The sequence below is a fragment of the Pelecanus crispus genome, chromosome 5 (genome assembly GCF_030463565.1).
Source record: "Pelecanus crispus isolate bPelCri1 chromosome 5, bPelCri1.pri, whole genome shotgun sequence".
In the NCBI taxonomy this organism is placed as follows: Eukaryota; Metazoa; Chordata; class Aves; order Pelecaniformes; family Pelecanidae; genus Pelecanus; species Pelecanus crispus.
Window position 1 is genome coordinate 77,205,053 of NC_134647.1, and position 22,055 is coordinate 77,227,107.

Genomic DNA, 22,055 nt, shown 5'->3' on the forward strand with positions numbered 1-22,055 from the left:
ATTGTGGAACGCACCTCGCTGGAGATTTTGGGCAGAAGGAAAAGATGACAGCAAGGAGCTAACAGAACAAGAGAGCTCAATGTTAAGACTTAAGTCTGAAAGGATATAGTTTATGCTCTTTTAAAAGTGTCCCAGATAAAATCTGTTTCTAGCATTTTAAAAGGTTTTTTCAGCCTTCAAAGGTAGGGAACTGTTTGGGTGAGATGAGGTGGGTAAGAAGCACAGAAAGAATAAGCAGGGGCACAAGTGCTTGGTAAAATCAAGTGCCAAATGAGCCATCCACAGCACCAGAAGCAAATCAGCTGCTTTAGATGGTGGTACAGAAAGATACCCTGCTCTGCTGAGACTATAATGCTCCCTTTATCTCACCTAGACTGAGTATCCGTACGCATCATTATTGTGTGCTGTCATCTTAACAGCTGGGCTGGACACCCTTGGATTTTCCTTCATGCTCAAACCAGTCATTCATGTCTCTCAGTGACATGAGACACTTAAATAGAAATATTTCAACATTATAATCAATGCTCTTTTTAACTTGCTACAATATTACAAATTTTTTAAAAAAGGTATAGAAAATAGCTTCTTATTGAATTATTCTGATAAATCTAGGTTTCTCAACCTGCATTTCTGACACATTCATAACATCATAGCATTCATAGCATCAGCGCAGTGCAAAAATGATGAGTCAGGAGGACAATCCTGAAGCGGTATAACTCAGAATAGCAGGCGGCAAGAATACTAAATAGGTACAGAAGTAGCCAGAAGAAAAAACAGACATGGAAAAAAAGAACCAGTACTATAGTAGAAACAACTTCAGACTAATGTCACTGTTTTATCCTCAAAAATCTATAGTCATTGACATTGCATAAAGTATTTCCATTTGAAAGATTTGCATCCATAGCTTACTCTTAAACCTTGGTCGCCTGGTTCTCCAGCCTTCCCAGCAGGTCCAATGTCTCCCTGGAATATCACAAGAAAAATAAATCATTGGATTTTTAGGGACAATATTCCTAACAATGATGGGGTTTACAGATAATGCAGTCATCATGACAATAACAATATTTCTTAATGGCTCATCTCCTGTACCACTACCTACTTGGCTAATGAATCAGATCACTCTGATTTGATTTTATGGAAATTTGAAAAATTTAAACAGCACAGAAGAGAATAATTTCAACATTTACCTTTGCACCTGGTTCTCCCTGCAGGCCAGGTTCTCCTTCAGGGCCAGGAGGTCCCTGCATGGTACAAGAGCTACTGTTACACATGGTCACCAGTAATAATTTTGCAACCACGAAATAATACAGCCAAAATTGAAGCAGAAAAATGGCATGAAACACTGGGAAAGATGCATGTCGGAAAAATCAAATTAAGGCTACACAGTTCTTTGCTCTTACTAGAGCCCAACAGAAGAAAAGAAAGGAGGGTATAGGAGGAGTTCAGGAACTGCTCTGTGGATCAGGAATGTATTGAAGACTCAGTGGTACCACTAAGCCTGTACCTTTCATCATAAATTACTAGCAGACTGAGCAATCATCTATCTTTTGTAAATTTGACTGACAACTTCATCACTGTTTAGGCTCAGAGCCAAGCAGATATAGCCTTCAGAGAACAAAGTCCTTTTTGGAGTCTTCAGCCCTTAAAGAGTTAATGGTGTCAGACTGATTCTTGTAAAGTTTACCTTTAAACCTTGTTTTAATAGTCAGTCAGAAGACTGGATTTTGTGTGACTGAGAAAGTGTGTTTCTTTGAATAAGCCAAATCCCTTCTGTTCTAAGTGAGCTCATCCCTCAGCTACTTCATTGCAAATGTGGCTAATACATTCTGTCATATTTCTTTCAAAGAGCTATTAAAAACAAAGTGAGAAATAGAAGCAAAAGTTAGCAAGAAGACTGCCTGCAGCTGCTTTTCTTCATCTACTATTTGCAAGGACATATGATTAATGCTGTTCCACTGTCTAACTGCAAGTTTGCTCAACTATCTGCACCTTCTAGGTGCAGATGTCATGAAAGTATGCCCGAAGACAGTGCTCACAACAGAAAAAGTTACTTATTTTAGACTTTTTTTTTTTTGGTAACAGCTTTAAGTAAGAGAGTCTCTCAGCAGCTCATGGTATTTAAGTCAGATGCAGGTAATAAAAAAAATAGTTTCTAAACACATTGTTCAGGCTTATTCAGTTGCTTGAGTGTAATTGCTATATAAATGATTAAAAGCTCACCTCAAAACCCATTTCTCCAATAGGGCCAACATCGCCTGGTTGTCCTCTTGGACCCTGGCATTAAACAAAATTTTGGATGCATCATTCAATTAACATTAAATTACATTGTATAGTCTTGACTTCGTCATAATTGGCATAAAGAAGTGTATTTCATTGTCTTTCCTCCTGAATCCAACAGTCCATAAGTACCACGATGGCATACAGTACTGAAGACCTCATTGACAATCTTGACACAGATTTCAAATAATAGCACAGATGTCTCTCCTTTCAGACCAAAAGTAAATTATTATCTAAACTAAGCTCTCCTCTTGAATAACTGAGACTTTGTTTAATTAAGGTTTATTAGACTGTCTGGTTTGCTTTGTGGAAAAGCCTACAGTCTGGTATGGAATTAACGGAAAGCATACTGCTTCAGTATGGATTTAGCAATGTTTATATAGGACAATCACTGAGGTGTAATAGACTAAAGGCTGGAGCCTTTTTCATAATATTAGTAACAACACTATGGGCATGTTCTTATAAGCCCTACCATAAGTAGTAAATTTATTGCAGTAATACGTAGGCATTGTTTCCTAAAGCGGCGTGCTCACATTCTCTGCACATGTTAGATTAGACACACATCTCTGCTCACAGAGTTGGATTTGTGTGCTGGGGAATAGAGATGGCCTGTAACAGCTTACAGCTGATTCCATAGCCACTATGAATGTATGTCAAGACAAATCAACCCTCTGGATGTATCCAGTCTTTGAACTTTCCGAAAGTTCATATCCATTTACCCCTTTGGGACTCACCTGTGTTTAAGTACCTTCTAAACTCAAAACATTTTGTTGATCTATTATTCTCACATAAAAAAAAAAAAAAAAAAAAAAGATGCTGCTACCTGTATTTAAGATAGAAACATTTTAAGCCAATATTTACTCTTTTTTGTTTCACTTCCTCTTACAGACTTTGCATATAGTTTTGCTCCTCCTGATGACTTGGCAGTGATAATGAGAGTATATTCTTCCCTTGTAGCAACAATGTAAACTGCATACTACTTGAGAGGATTTCAGCAGATGCATATATTTTACCCTATAGCTTCATTTAAGTGTGAACAACTGAAACTGCAGTTAATTTCCTGTTGAGAATTCACTTGGTCCTAAACTAAGTCCATCAGTTTTCATTTGCAGTAACTCCATGGCACTCCACTAGGCAAGTGTCACAAAGCTTAAGTTTGATTCACAAGTCAAGTATTTCTTCATAATATTACCATGGAGCTAAGTCTGCTGGATTGGTCATGTATCTTTCTCCCAAGACTTCCAGGGAATTTCAGAAGCCAGAATTTTATAGTTATGTAGGGACTCGTTTTAACCATTAACAGCAAGGTAATTTGCAAAGAAGGATTCTACTGAAATGTCTCATAAGTAGGTAAAGTTAGAGTGTAATTTAGATCAAGCCTGTTACTACAAATAGTTCTAATTGCTTACATTTCTCTGCTCCTCCACTGATAATCAGGGGTTTTCTGCTCAGTGCAGAACTAGTGACAGGGCCAGAGAAACTGCTTCAGGAGCTGGCTTCCATGTAGCAACCAGCTGACAGAAGATGAAATCAAGCTGCTTGGATGGGCAGTTAAAAAAAGAAGCAAGCCACGCATTTCATTGCGTAACATCTTGTGTCATTTTCATCACTTCTTTCTAGCTGCCCAGACCATTTTCCAAAGACATTTTACTATTTCAGCACTTGAAAGAAAAGGTACCCTCTTCATAGGATAAGCTTTTCTTACTTCTGACACTGCATGTGTAGATTCTACAATGATGAGCACAACAGAAATGCAGGTTGCTCAAGAGTAGACCACTTAGATTAGGTAGGCTGATAGTCATTCTACATATACAAAAAATTCAGACTCGACCAGAAAATGGCAGGAATTTTACGTATAAGCCTTTCATTGTAAGGCTCTCAGATGTCACAACATGAAGATTAGATAAAATAAGTGAAAGAGATGAAGTGACAGGAATCCAATAATAACCATTAGAAAACACATTTTCTGTTGACACATTTTGCCACTTCTACAAGTTGGCAGCTGAAGTTAAGTACGCAATTATATCCAAAAGAAAATTTACCAAAATAAAACCTGTTGTTGGTATTTCACTAGCCCCCCAGAATGTGCTATAGCTTTCTGTAAGCATGTCAGCCCATGGATTAGTAGAAATAATATTTAATAATATTAGAAATAATAATAATTAGTAGAAACAATATACTTGATATCAACAGCTCACTTTCAAGGTTTAAATTAACTATATGTCATTTCCTGTGCAAAATAACTTTTCAGAAGTAATGAAAACACAGAATTTTTGATATCTCTATTAGATTTCTGCACTATAAAATGGGAGCCTTCTCCCAAGTTCCCCTAGGACAGCACACACTCTTTCACTGTATTTATATGATCTGATGTACCCCCAGAGATGGTGATGCAATAGTATTCCTGTCATGGCTACACCTTGTAGCACTTTGCATATATTTGCTGCATATCCCGCCTGATCTTCTATTACAATATTAACCACATAAAAGTGAGTTTGGCTTTGAAATAATAACCATCAGAACAAAAATCCATCCAGCAGAGGAATGTCTGAGGTTTATTATAACAGTCTCTCTTCTGTTGAAAATTTAACCTGCCAAATAGATGTGGTCCCTGAGTTCCTGAACAACTATCCTAAAATTTGCCTGAAAAAAAACCATACCACTCATATCTGTATTGGCATATACATTTACATAATCCTTAATGTAGATGTCTACCTCAATGCAGCGTAAAGCCACATAATATTGTGGTCCAGATTCTGTCATGCTCTCTTATGTTGTGCGCCCCTTACTACAGTGCTTCCCAACATGATTAACAGGTCTCCTAATGAACCAGTTATGCTAAGCAAGGGAGGCAGACTCTAGCCCTGCCGTTTTGGAACAATTACCCCACAATTCCAGTTGGCAACACTGAATCTTGGTAAAACGGAGCTTGAGTTACCAGGGAATTCAGTATAATATGTGGAAAAATTCTTAAGCAAGCATAAGGATCAACTTACTGGCTCTCCCATTGGTCCCCTGTCTCCTGTGGTTCCGGGAGGCCCAAGCAAACCCTGGAAGATTAAAACAAAATAAAAAAATGATTGGAAACAAGCTGTTTCATATTCTGTGAAAAGCCACTTCCTCTCTTATTTCTGCTCACTCAATAACTTGCTCAGAAATACCCAAGAAATATGCGCAGCCTTTTTTTCTGGTTGACGTGCATTGCCACATCACTAGCTCCTATGGCACATGAGCGAGCCCTGAATAAATCCTTCCTCAGTTTCTTTTACATAGGGATGGATCTTAGCTGACCCACCATTTACCAGTTCCTCATCATTCTCCTTAGACTCATGTGCTGCTTGTGCGCCCAAACTGGGCCTAAACACAACGTTATGAGTGTCCTGCCCTACAAACTGTATTTGAGATGATCAGTAAGGTTCACAGCTCACTGCTCTTTCCGCTCAACCTGGCCCATAGCATATCTGTCTCATACTCTCCTCTAGAAACTGTAGCTGTAGGAGTAGTAGAGCAGTATCTTGTACTTTGCAAGAAATGTACTAATTCCCATCATTTCAACCTAATGAGGTTTTGCTTCATTCATTTCTGTATATACAAATACATCTAAAAGTCCTAGTGAATGAAGAGGAAATGAAAACCCATCACATCAAAGGTGAGAGGCAACAAGCTCCTAAATCTGAGCAGAAGAGACAAGAGAAGTACAGTGACAACCAACATTTTGAGTCTCAATTTCAGCACAAAATCACAACCATTACTGCTTTGTTTCTGCTTTTCTGCTTGCTTTCTTCCTTACTGAAAATCCAGTACCCTTTGGACTGACTGGCAACCTTCTTTGTAAAAGAAAGCCTCAAGTAGAACATGTTAGTTTTCCATTGAAAGGAGCCCTAAAAGGAAGAATTTTCTCCTATACATGTGATATACATTTTACACATTTTTCTCTATTTATCCCGACATTGGTAGTACACATCTACTCCAAAATCTACCAAAGAATTATTATTCTATGTCACAATGACTTTCTCCCTTAACACTACAATAAAACTCAAAAAATAAAGCAACTTCTAGGACTCCCCTACTAACTACAATTGCCATTTCTTCTGCTGCAGTTTGCTATCATATTGTATTCTGTGGACCATCACCCATGAAAACACTGGTCTTGTAGCAGACTGGACCACGTTCACACTTACTCTCACTTCTGCCCCGAGTCTTTGCATGAATAAACAGAAACCATACTGTCAGAGTTTTCCAGCTGCTCTAAAGCAGACAAATTCCCTCATATCTGAGTGTGAAAAAAAGTACGAGATTTTGTGGGGGTTTTTTGGTAGAAGTACTAGAGAATTTCATACTCACAAGTGCACCCTGATCTCCTCTTTCTCCTGGATTTCCAGCTTTACCCTGGTCAAAGAGAAATATTGAAAGACAGTGCTGGCTTCAGATAATTTCCAAACGCAGCTCAGAAATTAGCAGTAACTGTGTTAAAGGCTTACTACAAAGATTGGCTCCAATACTTACAATGAGCCCAGGAACTCCTTTCTTTCCTGGATCTCCTCTTTCTCCCTGATAAATAACCAACAATGTGTGAATTCTGCGTGCATTTGCTAGATAAGCTGCATACAGTTGCTGCCAGTTTAAATGCTGGGTAACTGCAGAAAGTGCAGATTCAGGTTTAGATGGGCTTATACCATAATAAGGAAGTACCTGAAGGCGGCAGAAATTGCAAATCTCCCAGATTAAATGGAAATTTATGGCTTCTGACATGCTGGGTTGATTTTTGTTTGTTTGGTTGGTTTTTTTCTCATCTGTTATGGTCTATCTAAATATTTTGTATAGTACTGAGCAATGCAAGCACTCACCTTAGTGCCTTGTGTTCCTGGTTCTCCTAGAGGACCGTCTAGACCTCTCGGCCCCTGGATATTGAACAAGTGATTTGGAATATTAATTACACATTGGTTTTGGTTATCATCAGGGAGATGCAACATAAGCTTTAGGAGAGGGGAAACATGTTTTGTTAGCACGAAAAACAGTTTTCATTGCACGTTAAGTGTGAAATAAAGCTTCAAAGAATAAAATAAGTTTCTGGTTTGCTGAAATATAAATTTAAGAAGAAAGATTTTTTGGAAAATATGTAAAGAAAATGTTCAGGGTCTCTGCTGAAGCCAGCTTGCAAGCTGATATTTTCTTCTTTCTTTTCCATCTACTTGGTATGAATGCAACAGACATATTTAGAAGAGTTTAGATGAGCACTGATTATATGGAGTGCTTGCTTTTGAGCATATGGTAAATTGCATACACAAAAATCCAGCTTGCTAGTAAGACTAAAACAGGCAGATAAAGTTCTTCCATTATAAACCATTTTGAGGCAAGATTAAAAGCAATTTATCATCTTGCATAGTGAACTACTCTATTGTTACACTAAAATGTCTCTTGTAAATTGACTTTTTATAACCAACAGATGAACAAAGATAACCTGATATATTATTGTATTACAATACAACAAATATTTATTGCCAAAACATTCAGAAATTATTATTTAAGATTAGAAATGTAAATCCATTAGTTTACAAGAAAATGAAAAATCCTGAAATCAGATCATGAGCAAAATGGAAAAGAGTATTTTATTCATGCTGACTTAGGAGGTTATTTCCATAATTCTAAACATGATGACTGTTTGGGTATGGAAAATAAAATTAGAACCAGTTAATAACAACCTAAAACCAATGACCACTTTAAAGCAAGAGCTAGATAAGTATCAAGACAGAGCCAGGCTCTTTTACAGCAGTATGCAGTGGGAGGATGAGACACAACAGCTTTCCTGGTGGCATCTGGGCTGGGCTGGCATCAGAGGGAACCGGTACACTGCTACGGCAGTGCCTGGAGGAAAACAATCTGCATTTTCAGAGTGCATTTCTGAGTTGTAGAGAACCTTACATCTTGGGTCACAGTTTATAGCACAGGGCATGCAATCATGACTAATTTCCAGAGAGCCGTAATACTGTTCTGATAGGTAATAAAAGGGACGTGTAAAATGACTTGGTTGGAAGTACATCTGATTTTATTTAGATTACTGTCCCCTCAAAAATGTCTGTGACTTCCCCATCCCTCTTGAATTTTCCGAGACAAAACATTGCAGAATTCTGTTCTCTCTCACTTGGATTTACTGATGCACATCAAAACCTGTGTCAGAACAGATGGTAAGCACCAACCTGCTTCTCTCTGGAGCTACAGTGAAAGAAATGTCTATCTGGTAACTCAGGAACAGTGTGTATCCACAATCATTTAGGCTTTCCTCCTGAAATGGAAATCTCTCAAGAAAAGGCCTTTCCTGTGAGCTGATATATAATTACAACCCTTGGCAGAGCCAGAAATATCCCACGAGAAGGTTATCCATCAGCATTTCAGCACTGCTGCTTCTGGCCAGCACAAGGGAACACGCAGAAACCTTAGGAAAAGGAAAGCGAACAGGCAGGGAAAGCTGTCTGAATACTTTTGATACCTTGGTAGTTTGGGACACAGCTTTTGTGAGGCAATCCTTGGGTTAGCCTGGCCACCTTTCTTGTTTTGGTCTAAGCCAGAGCTGAATATTTACAGGCATTTTTTTAAGCTAGAGGAGAAAAGAGACTACAGAAGACGACACTCTGGGTTGCTGCATGGCTCTCAATGAGAAAGGTCCCAAACCAAAGGCTACTGAAGTCTGTGGAAAAAACTCCTGGTGACTTCAATACACTCAGAGATCAGAACCAAAACACAAATGGTGTTTTCAAGGGCAATGGAGGCCTTCGTAAGAACAACAAGACTGGGGCCTATAGTTAAGATTATGTAACCATGTAAGCCCAATTAATGAATTATTATATAGCATGATTTAAAAGAAAGCTAAACATCTTGATCAAATTAATGTCAGGTTACTGCTCTGCCCTTGTTCTATACTGCTATCTATAATGCACACAAAATGGGTTGTGATGAAAATTCAAGGTAGACTAAGCAGGTTTAGAGTCCCATGATCTGATATTGCATTCAGGGGAAATGCTTCGAAGAACGTGCGGAGAAGGGAGAGGATGAAACCTTGAGATTGAGTGAGGACAGGTCATTAAGCAGGGAGGGTAGAAGGGGAGAGAAACTCACAGAAGAGCTGTAGAGGAATCCCCTAGGGCAACACAGAGAGGGGGAAATTAAGAGTGTTAAGCTGAGCAATTGCAGGATAGTTTTAGTGTTTCTCAGACTGTTTAGATACATGACCTGTCATTTGCCTTTGTGCATCCTCCACAGGGCTGATCAGGGGATAGAATTTCAAGATGAAATATTCGAGGAGGAAAAAGGACATGTTTTGATTGTACAGATTTGTGTAATACAGACATTTTTTTCTATGTTTTATCTTCTATCATTAATAGTATTAACAGAAAAATTCTTTGAACACTTGTGAATTCCTTTTAATCATAAAGGGGGTCATAGCCCATAGTTTGAGAAATGGTCTTGTCTGGAAACCGCACAGGATTCTCAGTCTGTGTTATGCATGTAACACACCAAAACCTTTCTGCTAGTCACACAGATCTCCACTTCAGTGGAGTTTGCATTGACAACCCAGGCATTAGGAAGAGAATGACAACTGATTTGATCACTAATAATCAAGTGAAAAGGCCTACCATTCAAAACACCAACCTTCTACTATATAATTTTGAATTGAAAACAAAATAACAGACACCAACATGATGCTCAGCTTCTGGCTCTGGGCCATGCCTGCCTTTAGCCTACCTTTAACCAGCCACAGAACAGAGTGCAGGAATCCAAGGAAAAGGCAATTTAATATTCTAACAAAAGCATACCATAACACTCCTATAAATAGTATGGTGACTCATTATTGGCACAGATTAATTGGATCTGTATCGTTTCCTACTATAGCTAGTAGAGAATGATTTGCCTGCTGTTATTTAATTTAGGTTGCAACAGAGCTGAGGAGTAAGGCTGCCAAACAATTGCTACTACTTTTTTCTTTGGCATGGGTTCAGCTTTGTTTCTAAAATGGAACATATTACATTGAAAACTGCAGAATAATAAGCTGAGAAAAAGTCCATCTAAGAAGGCAAGCACCACCAATTAACTCTTTTCGTTCTTTCTCGTCCTGCCTCCTAAATATAAGAAGCGTGAAAATAACATAAACACACTATGTAGCTAGTTCTTTCTTTTGGTGGTTGATGTAGAAGAATATTAGAAAATGACATCAATTTTAGTCTCATTTCCTTTGAATGATTTAAGAGAGATAAACACACTCAGCTACTGATGTATCACAAAACACACTGGCCACTTGTTTCACGTAACCCTGAAGCGCACGCATTTTTCTAGGTTCCATATTCCCTGCTGTGAAGAGTATGAAGGATATTACTCATTAAAACTGAGCACTGACGTCCATAAGTAATTGAGGTTCTTCAGGCCTGTACAGACACAACTGAAGCAGAGATAACCCTATTGGCTGCTTCAGACATAAACTGCTGTTGCCTGACCCCAAATTTATGGCACATCACAATGTCATTTATCAACGTTTTCAAAATTGAATTTCATGAGCTGCATTCCAGGAAAGTAAGCACAGAAAAATTATTGCTTTTAAGCTTCAAAACACCAAACATCAGCCTGAAGAATACTAACTGCTCAGAATCTTAGCGGCTATTGAGAATTTTGCTTAGGTCTCACTCATGAAATGAATCTAATGGTACAGGACCTCTTCCTCTCAAATTAAAAGCTACAGTTGTATTAGTTGGACATTACAGCATGAACTAAAAGCAGCACCAGTCTCTGACGTTGTGGTTTTCTTCTCCATACATTAGCAAACAAGAACAACAAAACCCCATGCAACAATGGCTGCATGGCTGCCTACTCTGCTACCAGTATGCCTTCCAGACTAATGTATTTTTTCCTTATGGTCACAGAAGAAACTCCTTCTCTTAGATAGATATTGCCACCCCCAGAGTGTCATTCTGCCACTGAAGTATCTACAAAGCGGTATTCTCCCTCTGTGTTTTCATGAGATTAACACTAAAAACCCCCATGTGGGTCACACAAGGACCCAACCTTCCACACGATTCCAGCTGAAGCGTATCAAGTCTCAAGCATGAGCTGAGGAAGCTCTGTGCTAGCACTATGCTCAGCGGCATATTCCTCGAAATCCGCTGAGAGCAAGATACTCCATAGACCCCTAGACAGCCTGCCTTCAGCTAGCCAGAACTCCCGGATGTACCGGAGACTGAGCAGCTGGATACTCTCAGGCAGAAGTAGGCTGCTGGGTAATCTTGGATGCGAACCAGTTGCTGAAAGGTCCAGAATTTACGAGATGAAGGAATTCCACTCTGTGACAGTGCAGAAGTAGAGGGTCAGCACTCTTAAGACTTCCTGCAGATTCCATCTGTGAAGACGGGATATGTTCATTTCAGTACACAACAAAGGGGAATTTCCATATGCTTCTATTTAACTTCTGTATGTGACTGTGGTATGCACTTTTCCGAGGCCTGCCACACAGAGCTTGAGGTTCTGACACTTCTCTTTCTGAATCCAGTGATGACAAACCCCAGGTTTCAGGGGCCCAGATATTTTCTGTATGCGAGATTCCACTTTGGGTCTGACATTTTCATCTTGAGAGCAGACAAAATTCTCAGGGCCTTCAGTGGGAGTTTGTTCGCAGAGCCTAAAGACCTGGGTCTGCTCTGAGACCCCCCTTCCACGAAGCATTCCCAGTCATACTGGATGGAGGCAAAGGCATAAACCACAGTTCCAAACCGGGACTTCCACAGAGTTTGGGATGTTTGGGATTTATTTTGAGTGATCTTTAATTATAAGCAATGTACTCCATGATGTGCTGCCAAAATCACAGAGACAGACTCCCTTCAAAGATTCCTGTCTCAGTTGGCGGAAGATGTGACGCTCCTTAAATAAAAAACTATCTTCTACCTTCAAAATAGAATCTAAACTAAAATAAGTCTTTCCCCCATAAAAACAATCACCAGGTAGCAGATGCTGCTGGGAGGGAGGAGAGCCTGCAGGGGAGGGCTCGCGTTCACATCAGTAGCTTGACTCTGACTCCAGCTCTGTTGATGCTGGCAGACGGACTTGCCAGGAGGGGAGGATCAGAGAGGGAGTTTAGAGGGGAATGCTATATCCAGAGGAATTAAAATGTACAACCTGCAGCAGTTCAGTACCAATCTCAGAGACGACTATTTACACTAAATCACTTTTGAGCTGGCCTTCTAACTCATTGCATCCTACAGGCCACCAATCACACTGAAACGCCAGTGCACCGATAGGGCCCAAGGGATTTCCCTTTTTAGATGAAGCTCAAACATCAACATTTTACAGTGAACATGAGTGCATATGTGTACTCCTCATCTAATGCCACTGGCTTGCGTGTCCCAGTTCAGCATAACACTTCAGCATGTATTTCACTTTCAGACATGCTCCTACTGAAATCACAGAGAGGTAAGGCACCCATTTGTTTCACTGAATCAAGCCACTGAAGAAAAAGTGGTGCCAAGCTTGTTTTCAGCCTCACAACTGCTTTGCATTTCTGTTTTGATTTACATTTTCAAGTCTGCCTGTGAACTTAAAAGGCTGTTTTTCCCTCCGCTCCTCTACATCAAAGCAGGGATTCACACTCCTGTCAGAAGGCTGCCTTAGTTACTACGTCAGCTCCCAGGAGCCCCTCGCCACTGAGCACATTTGTACAAGCACCTTTTGAACACTTCAGGAGCTAATTCTCTGCTAGCTGATGCTAGTTGGACACTCCTGCTTACACCAATTCTCCATAGTTCACTGTGCTTATCAGTGAGGGGTGGATTCTTGCCCTCTGCAAGGGCAAGAATTGAAGTTTCTCTTTGAATTTCGTTAGATATGGTACATGAACAAATATATCTGCATTTCACTTTTGCCTGACAAACGGGCCTCAATAAAGTCATTTTTTCTGGGCACTGATAGATTACATATGTGTGACATAGTTCAGAAAATGAGCACGTGACCTGTGAGATGTGGGAAGCATTTGCATGTAAAATTACCAAAGTAATACTGAACATTTCTTAGTGTCTGCGATTTTGTGTTTGGGGTTTTTTAACAGGTAATTCATTATTAAATGAAAATGTCTATTATTAAATTAGCAAACTAATTCCCCAGAAAGAAATTTTTACTAATATATCCTTTTAAATAGGCTTTTAAAAACCATTGTAAGGGAAAAATGAAGACTATTTTCAGAAGACCATACAGATTCTCTCGGATCATGGTAGGTATGTCCTTTTCCATGACCTGCTGAGATAACTTCCTTAATCCTGAAACCCAAACTCGGACAAATCTCCTACCAATAGGTACTTCAGACAAGCACAAGAAGTTCTAAGTGTATGTATATGCTTAAATCTGCTTCATCCATTTAAGGAAACTGAAGTCTGGAATAAATTATACACTATGTCTGAAACTAAACAAACAAACAAAAAACCCAAACAAAACAACCCACTCGCCATTGCCAGCTGGAAACCTCGCTAATACAGGGTAACCCAGAACCACTATTGCAGACTTTTGACAGAAATTATACATTTCATATGCTACATTTCACAAATTGTTCCTACAAACTGCACCATGAACAAAGAGGTAAATTAAAACAGATTTCTTCTGAAGGAGGAGAAAACCATACTAAAGAAGGAAGACTCATTTGAAACATATGAAGTTTCTTATGAATAATCCTGTAGTGTACTGCAAAGTTGCTAAGCATTGTATATTTTGAATATACAGAATATTCAAAATATTGTATATTTCAAATCAAATGAATATTCAAAATATGGTTCCAAATATACTATATTAATATAGATAAAAATAAATATATAATATATTCAGATATATTTTTTTGAATATACTGAAAATCTAACTCTTTACCCAATCTCTTATTTAATAGTTTAGCAATCACAAAAAAGAAATGTAGAAGAATAGTTAATAAATTTTGTATTATAAAGTTTGCTAATCACAATATTTTCTAATCTAAATCTTATTTAAAATGCAACGTGTGCTTCTCAAGTACCTATCTTTAACTGGAGTGAAACCTCCAGATCCTACACCTTTTCAAATTTTACCATGTATTTTCTTAGAAAACACACGTATTGCAATAACAAAGGAGGATAAAGGAAGGCTGCAATTATATTTTGCTGTAGCAACAAAAGTGTCTGCTTCCTATGACAGAAAGAAACCACCAGAATTCTCTCACTGACAAAGATTCAGGGACTTTATCAGGAACGAGTGGTACGAGCCACTGGTACGAGTTGTACAAGTCTCATAGGAAGCCTGGATATGCTGTCAAACTGCTAAGTGAGGCTGATGTTAGAAGGGTGCATCTTCACCGCTATTCCCAACAAGCTCCATAAATCCAGTGAGAAGACACTTGCTCATGCTGCAACCAAACCCATCTTATACTATGAACTGGAAGCGCTTCCTGCAGGCACCTTGAGCTCAGACTGCAAAAACGTGACCAAAAAACCTCCAGGCAGGAAGTGCAAGTGACTGGTGGCGTTTATGAAGGAAAGCGTTTATGAAAACCACGTAGCCAACCATCCCCATGTAACAAACTGCTGCACTTTCACTGATACTGATTTTATGCACTGTGATCAAATGCTCATACGAATTCATGTGGACAGACTCCCTCTTGGCTTTTGTGGGCTTTGGAGTAGTGTTTTGTATACAGTGAAAAAACAGTTCCCATTTCCCTGATAAAAATGCATGAAATGGAAAAGGCAATCTAATCAGAGGTTTGAGATTCTAGCATACGCTGTCTTCTGACTTTGCTTCTTCCTCTCTCAGAACTACATTTGATTGTCTTTCCAAAGACATAAATGACATGAAGATGAAGAAAATAGTTCTCAAAATATTGAAACAGTCCAATGGTAGTTATAAATGCCAGCATTTGCGTATTTATGTATACAGAAAATAAGGCCAGTGGTCATTCTGGTTCTGGTCCTGCTCTCAGCTGAAATCAATGGCAAAACCCCATTTAACTGTAATGTGAGGAGAAATGAAGATTCATATAATTTCCTACATGGAAATATAAGTATCATCTGTCTGATTTCAGTACAAATAGCTTGAGTCCAGAGGACAGAGTTTAAAGGAAGCAACTGTACATGGGTTACACGTCAAGATTCATATCGGCAACACACTACTCTCTGCTCTAAGTAACATGAAACAGCAATATTACTTACTCTTCTTCCCTTAGGTCCCTGGGGCCCTGGTGGTCCTCTTGCCCCTGAAGGTCCCTACATGTCAAATAAACTTATTATTCATTGTCTTCTATATGCAGATTTCATAAAACTACAAGGCTCATGCACGTTGAGCAACAGTCAATACAACCAATACAAATCAATCACTTTCACTCACGGTTAAAATTCAATTAATTGTGTCAGTGCAATTTGTCTAGAAAAATCTAAATCAGACACTTTATGCAACTTTATTCTGAATAAGAAATCATGACATGACTGTTGGATAAATTACTTCTGTCCAACATCCCAAAATTGCTAAAGGATACTTGTTTTTCAGCAATATTATGTTAAAAAAGCCTAATAATTTGTGATAAAAGATTCAGGTTTTGTCTGTACTGAAGACCCATAGTAGCCAAATTATAACACAATTATACACAGCAAATTAGAATATAATTTATTCTTGATTAACAACAAAACTAAACACATAATGAATATACTTAAATTCTATTAGGCATCAATGAATTACAAATAAAATTGTTGTGCAATTATAAACCATCCTTAAAAAAATTCTATTCCCCTACTTGTCTCAACAGAATGATTTTTAAATGGATGAGTAAATGATGTAAATTAATTTTCCTGTCTCTCATGGATCATCCTGGTAAAGAGCAGGTGAACAGACTTTGTGTCCGGATGGGTAAATTTTCATGACAGTTTTATAGACTGCAGTAAAAATTAGAAACCATTCTTAGTTTCAGCAGAGCAAAAAGACAAATTGAAAATGGTGCATTTTATGTCAAAGCAAAGCACCACTCTATACCTACAGGTAATCCTTCTGGCCCCACAGGTCCAGGGCCTCCTGGAGGTCCTGGGTAGCCCTAGAATTGAAATAAATATAGAAAAGACAGAACAGTTTTATCAAAATTCTTATTATAACAACAATAACAATTCCAGTTACTTGTCTGAAAAAGTGGAGGTAAGTTAACAAAATGTTTAATCTTGCAAAATTTATTCCCAAAATTTTGTTTAGAAAACAGGTATTTGTTTGGCTATATCACAATAATCATTAAAGCAACCTAAGAAGCTTTCCCCCATACAGCCACTAGTTGACAGGGATTTACTGGAACAAAAGCTGCTGAGTTCTAAATGAATTTCAAAATTCTCACGTCAAGGCTGTGACAGTGGGAACAGAAAGTGGACACATCCTGGTGTGGGCAGGACTGGCCAGGACAAAATGCATTCCCTGTACATTCTGGAGCCATCACAGTGCTCGCTAGCAAACACACAACCAAACCCTAACCACTTTCTCCTTGAGAACTTCAACACGAATGTGACAGTGGGCACATGTGTACAACTTTTACTTCTGTGCCCCAACCTACTTAACATGACAGTGGCCTCTAGACTGTCTAATGCTGCGTGAAATGGTGCATCCTGATTTAGGACAAGTGGTGTTGTCGGGAAGCCAGTTGTCCCCCCAGACTGGCGCCCAGGGGCCGTCTGGGTACTGCTCTGCAGTAGAATCAGAGGTGATGCTGGTTACCAGCCTGTCTATTAGAATAACCTGTGTTAAGCCAGCCTACACAGGAGATTGATCATTTACTTTCCCTCCCTTATTTATCTCTCAACTCATTGTGTTTAATTTTTTATGTAACTCTGCTTAGATCCATTTTTAAAAAACGCAGTTGCTCTGCTGCTTCATTCAGCAGATCACTTCACAATGTCATTTCCACAGAGGGCATAAAGCTGCTAAATGAAACTTCCCAGGAATAACGCATCATAAATACTATTCTTTCCATAAAGCTTACACAGCCAGAAAAGTGAGAATTTATTACTGTTTTGGAAAGTAAAGTGCCTTGTAAGTAACATAATTATGGATTCTATGTTATTTATGACTTACCATGACACCTTTCTCTCCAGGAGGACCTACTGGTCCTGGACTGCCTCGCTCTCCCTTTAACAAAAAATTAAAGAGAAAAAAACCAGTGAGAGCTCTTTTCCTGACTCATTCCATGTCCATTGAGCCAGGCATATCTGGTCAACAAGGCTAACCTGCAATAACAATACCACAGCAATCCAAGAGGTCTTTCATGAGGGTTGTAGTCCATAGTCTACAAGAGACTAAAGGCAACAGCTGTTTGCAGTGCATAACACCGTTGGTTCAGGGACTGCCCTTCAGAAACAGTGCAGAGGCCTTTTTTCACTTTTGTTGAATTTCTGCACTCCTTCCTCCTCCAAGCCCACTCATATTTTGAAAAGATGATAAAACTGAATTTCTCTGTCCTCCCTTTTCCTAGAAGACTGAAGAGGAGATTTGGTACATCAGTCTTTGTCAACTGCAGCTAGCAGATCCCTTTTCTCTTTGTTGGGTGCATCACATTTATAGTTCTTCTTTAATTTATATGTTCTTCTTTAATCCATAAAATTCACCACCACAAACAAGCAAAAAAAAAAAAAAAGTTGTCTCCCTCATTTCTTAGGTATGTGTAAGGAAAGCACAGCTCTAAAAGCAAGACCAGCCCGTCAGCAGTTGCAGAAGCAACAGGACTAGGGGAAGTAGGAAGGATCTCTTTCTTGTCTTACACACTTTCTTACCTTTTATTCGTATAACATCCAGCCCAAACATCGGGCTTGGCTTTAGATTATCCCCATACAAATAATACACTTTTATTGCAGAGAGTACACATGACATAGTGATAATGCTACTATATTTTATGCTGCATACTGTAAAGACACTTTTCTTTAAAATAATTATGCTGGAAGTATGTTTGTCATTTAAATCCACATAGCATGTTTACATTGTACTGTTTAATCCGTAAAAAAGGAAGGTAATAAATTCTACAGAAACAGCATAGCAATGACAACAATTACTGCACCATGAAGAAGCTTGCTTCCATTTGCTGGTAGATTAATTAGTCTTTTACTGCCTTTTCCCTCCTAGCTAAACCAGCAGCAGTATCCCAAGGTAATCTTTGTTGGGCCAAGTGTAATTATAAAGAACAAGAATCCTTTGACACTGAGTTCTAAGATGATATGATTAAAACCATATGAGACATCTAAATTTCAGTTTTAACAAGCAGTGCTTTCCACTGATTTATTTCCTTTCATAGATTATATAAATTATACTCAGATTTTCATGGAAGTTCTAATACATTATTAAGACTTTCTCAATAAAATATCTAAATAGCAGCCACCAGTCTAGGTGAAATAATTCAGCCCTGCAGGGAAGAAATACAAATGGTGCTGGATCATTCTGACAAACAATCATGGTTTTATTATAATTGAAGCTGACATCCAGTCCAGTAATAGCTTCCTGTTTTTCACTTTTAAAATACTTCACCTAAATAAAACCATGTCAAATATGCTTAAGCTACTTATACTGTTCTAGTCTCATTAAGTCTGCCAAACTTTGCTTTCATAAACACCACTGTTACTGCACAGCAGACAAAACTAACAATGTTGTCTTCTTTACTCAGTTAATGCATACAGCCAAATTTTACCTTTCTGCTCTTGTCTTCGCTACGTAGCAGTGCAAAACCAGTGACTATTGTATAAAACAAGTATAATTTATGCCAGTTTCTGTGAATCAATAGCAGTGAATAATAAAGTAAGTGCCATAATATGAACAAGATATCAAATCTATCAGCTCTAAATTCATTGCCAAGTAAAAGCAAGGATACCAGATGCATACCTCAAATAACAGCATTTGGGTTACCATTTATTACATCCCTGTACTCTGAAATAGCCACACGAATATTAGCTTTCTCAGTGATTAGTAAACAATCTCTCACCAATATTTTATCACCACAATGGTTTGCAAAGCTGATTTTTGCTGCTGAGTTGTCAGATATGTTATTATACCTTTTCGCCAAGGCTTCCAGATGGCCCAGTTTCTCCAGGTAAGCCAGCTGATCCCTGTACAAAAAGGAAACAGACTTTTATTAGTACAATGTCCATACTAGTTGATGGTTGGCAGCTCCCCAGCAACCCGGCAGCAGAGCATGGCACATTTCTTCATCCCGGAGAACCACTGGTCTATTTGTGTAAGTGCTCCTGCGGGGAAGTGACGACTGCACAAGCTAACCTGGCTTACAATCCACGCAGGAGGATCACTGCATCTAGACACACCAACAGTAAATGGCTACTGCTCGAAAAGAAATTACATTAATTTAATCATCATACTGTGCTAGCACCTAAGGTCTGCCACTCAGCTCCATCTTGCAGTGCTAGAAGCTTTACCAACATACAATTAAAGGTGATAATTGCTCTGCTAGTGCTTCAGTCTGACCACAAATTTCAAGGGGAATAAATTTCAGTGGAACAAAGTAAAAGCCAGTCAAAACAAAAATTATATTGGATCAGGTGTTGTCAGAATTTTCCCTTTAAGTGTTGTAGCCCCAAATGTCTTTGAAGTCAGGGGATCAGAGCCTTTCAGTCTTTTTAAAAAAGAAATAACTCTCTCCCGAGGCTCTCCCACAAATTTCCACTGGATAGAACAAGTACCACCATATGGAATAGGAAACATGAGAGGAAGTACTTTTAAAAAGCTTATTCCCAAGTGCTTTCAATACCCCCTTTATGGTCAAATGAAAACAAACAGAAAAAATTATAGTGCAAGGGCCCTGTTGAGAAAAGTATGAAACAGTGAGCTTGAAGAAAAAGCAAGAGGTGCCCAGAGTACATCGCGTGACTGCTCATGAAAGATGGCAGAAACATGGAAGCTTCTAGTGACATAATGCACAACTGTACCATGTCTGTAAGACTTTAAAAAGCAAAAATTATTTGCACTTTAAAAAGTGCAAATAAAATGGCAGTTCACACATTGGCATTACTATCTCTACACATGTAGGAATGTACTAGCTTAAGTAGCACTACACTGGCACTTAAGTAAGGGTTTTTTTTAAAAGCATTACTTCTGAGCTCACTAGACAGCTCATATTCCTTTCAAGAGCCTAGTAGTAGTTTATTCCATAGAAATAATGTCATAGCAGAAAGTCAACATTCCAGTCTGAGATCTCTGCCTTTGGGGAAAAAAAAAAAATTTTTTTTCAGCTTTTACCTGTATTATTTCAATAGAGTTCAGCTTCAAGTACTTTAACATAACAGTTGCAAAGTAACAGGCTTTATAATAGCTTCTTATTTTCTTGGACTGCTAGCTCCTCTAGAAATCTCATAGTTTAAATATATTGCAACAAGCCATTAATACAGCTGCCTTTGAGGCTGACAATACTGGTACAAACTACTTTCTGGGGGGCTAAACACATAAACAGGCATCTCTGTGGCTGCTGGAAGGATGTATTATGTGTGAGAACTTGTGTATTGTATGTCAGAACTGTGACGTCTCTTGGCAGCAGCCAAAGATTCGTCCTGGTGATACTGGCACTAAGGCGATGCCCAGACGTCACTGGCAGGAATGAGGACTGTCGCGATGAACTCTGAGAACGAGAGCTACCACTGCAACCAGTCATGGCCAACAGTGGGCCTCAGCACCAGGCAGAAATCTGAGACAAAGAATTATCTTGTACTCTTGCTCATCAAGATAAGGGGTGTGGAGGTACAGTTTCAAAAGGCTAAAGACTAATCACTTTGATTCTCTTAATCCAGAAAGGACAGAAGACGTAATCAGAGCCAAGGTGTAACTCAGACCTATTCTCCTTCCACAGAGACGCTCCTGATCCCCCAGCCAATGCCACACTGTTTACAGGACCAAAGACGCTGATTAGAAAGATGGATAGCTGTGCCTTGCACCAGCAGCAAAGCATTTACTATACAGCCCCTGATCAAGTCGCCGGATCGAGTCCCCTTTTCAATTCAAAAGTATTGTCTTTCTGACTAAGGTGCTCTGGTCTGAAAGAGAAGGAATGACTAGGAAGCAGTGATTGTGAATATGCTGTTTGTTGTATTACCCAAAACATTAGGTCTAGCCTACAAACACCTTCCACAGCAGGGACAAAAGTTGGCTATTAAGTAGCAAGCTTCCTAGACACTGGCCATTCCTCAGAAGAAAGTAGTTAAGTAAAGAAAATTTACAGTAAAAAAGCTAAAAGAAGCAAGTGGATTTCTGTTGATATAAAAGATGGAAAAAAACCATCCACATGAGTGGAAGTGGATACGTATGGAAAGCAAAACAATACTCAAGATGACAAGAAGAACTGAAGCCAGTGAAATGGTAAAGGCAATAGGGACTTCAAGAGGAATGAAGGGGACGGAAGTTCATGACAGGTTAACTAAATCCTCTTCCACTCCTCCATCCAAAACGGAGGGCAATTGTCCAAGAGTGAGATAAAGCTAGGGCAGGTATGTGCAGAGGCAAAAGAGGGGGGGGAAAAAAAAAAAAGCTTACTTAAGAATATAATTTTGGTCCTTAAACCAATTAGTAGCATACAGTGAAGAGAAAGTGCAATGAGAGCGCCAAACATGTTGTTCCATCAATACATTAGCCATAAAGCACTGTTTTCCCTATGGACTTTCTTAAATCCCAGGTTTGGGTTGGTTTATTATAGAGACTGGCCACTAGGACTGGATTGAGGTTGCAACTCTCTGTCCTTCTTTCTTAAGAGGATGAATACGGTCCAAAGCAGGTTTGTTGAGTCG

The 22,055-nt window shown here is 38.9% G+C and overlaps 1 protein-coding gene across 1 annotated transcript in view; it reads right to left on the reverse strand.

The window, feature by feature from the left end:
- COL24A1 (collagen type XXIV alpha 1 chain) overlaps positions 1 to 22,055 on the reverse strand; it is a 171,227-nt gene that overhangs the window by 35,573 nt on the left and 113,599 nt on the right. Inside the window, exons 27-37 of the mRNA XM_075711229.1 lie at positions 19,323 to 19,376; positions 17,362 to 17,415; positions 16,289 to 16,342; positions 15,471 to 15,524; positions 7,122 to 7,175; positions 6,781 to 6,825; positions 6,619 to 6,663; positions 5,271 to 5,324; positions 2,218 to 2,271; positions 1,185 to 1,238; positions 907 to 960 (exon numbers count right to left, since the gene is read on the reverse strand). Coding sequence (XP_075567344.1) covers positions 907 to 960; positions 1,185 to 1,238; positions 2,218 to 2,271; positions 5,271 to 5,324; positions 6,619 to 6,663; positions 6,781 to 6,825; positions 7,122 to 7,175; positions 15,471 to 15,524; positions 16,289 to 16,342; positions 17,362 to 17,415; positions 19,323 to 19,376 — 576 coding nt within the window. The remainder of the gene's footprint in view (positions 1 to 906; positions 961 to 1,184; positions 1,239 to 2,217; positions 2,272 to 5,270; positions 5,325 to 6,618; positions 6,664 to 6,780; positions 6,826 to 7,121; positions 7,176 to 15,470; positions 15,525 to 16,288; positions 16,343 to 17,361; positions 17,416 to 19,322; positions 19,377 to 22,055) is intronic.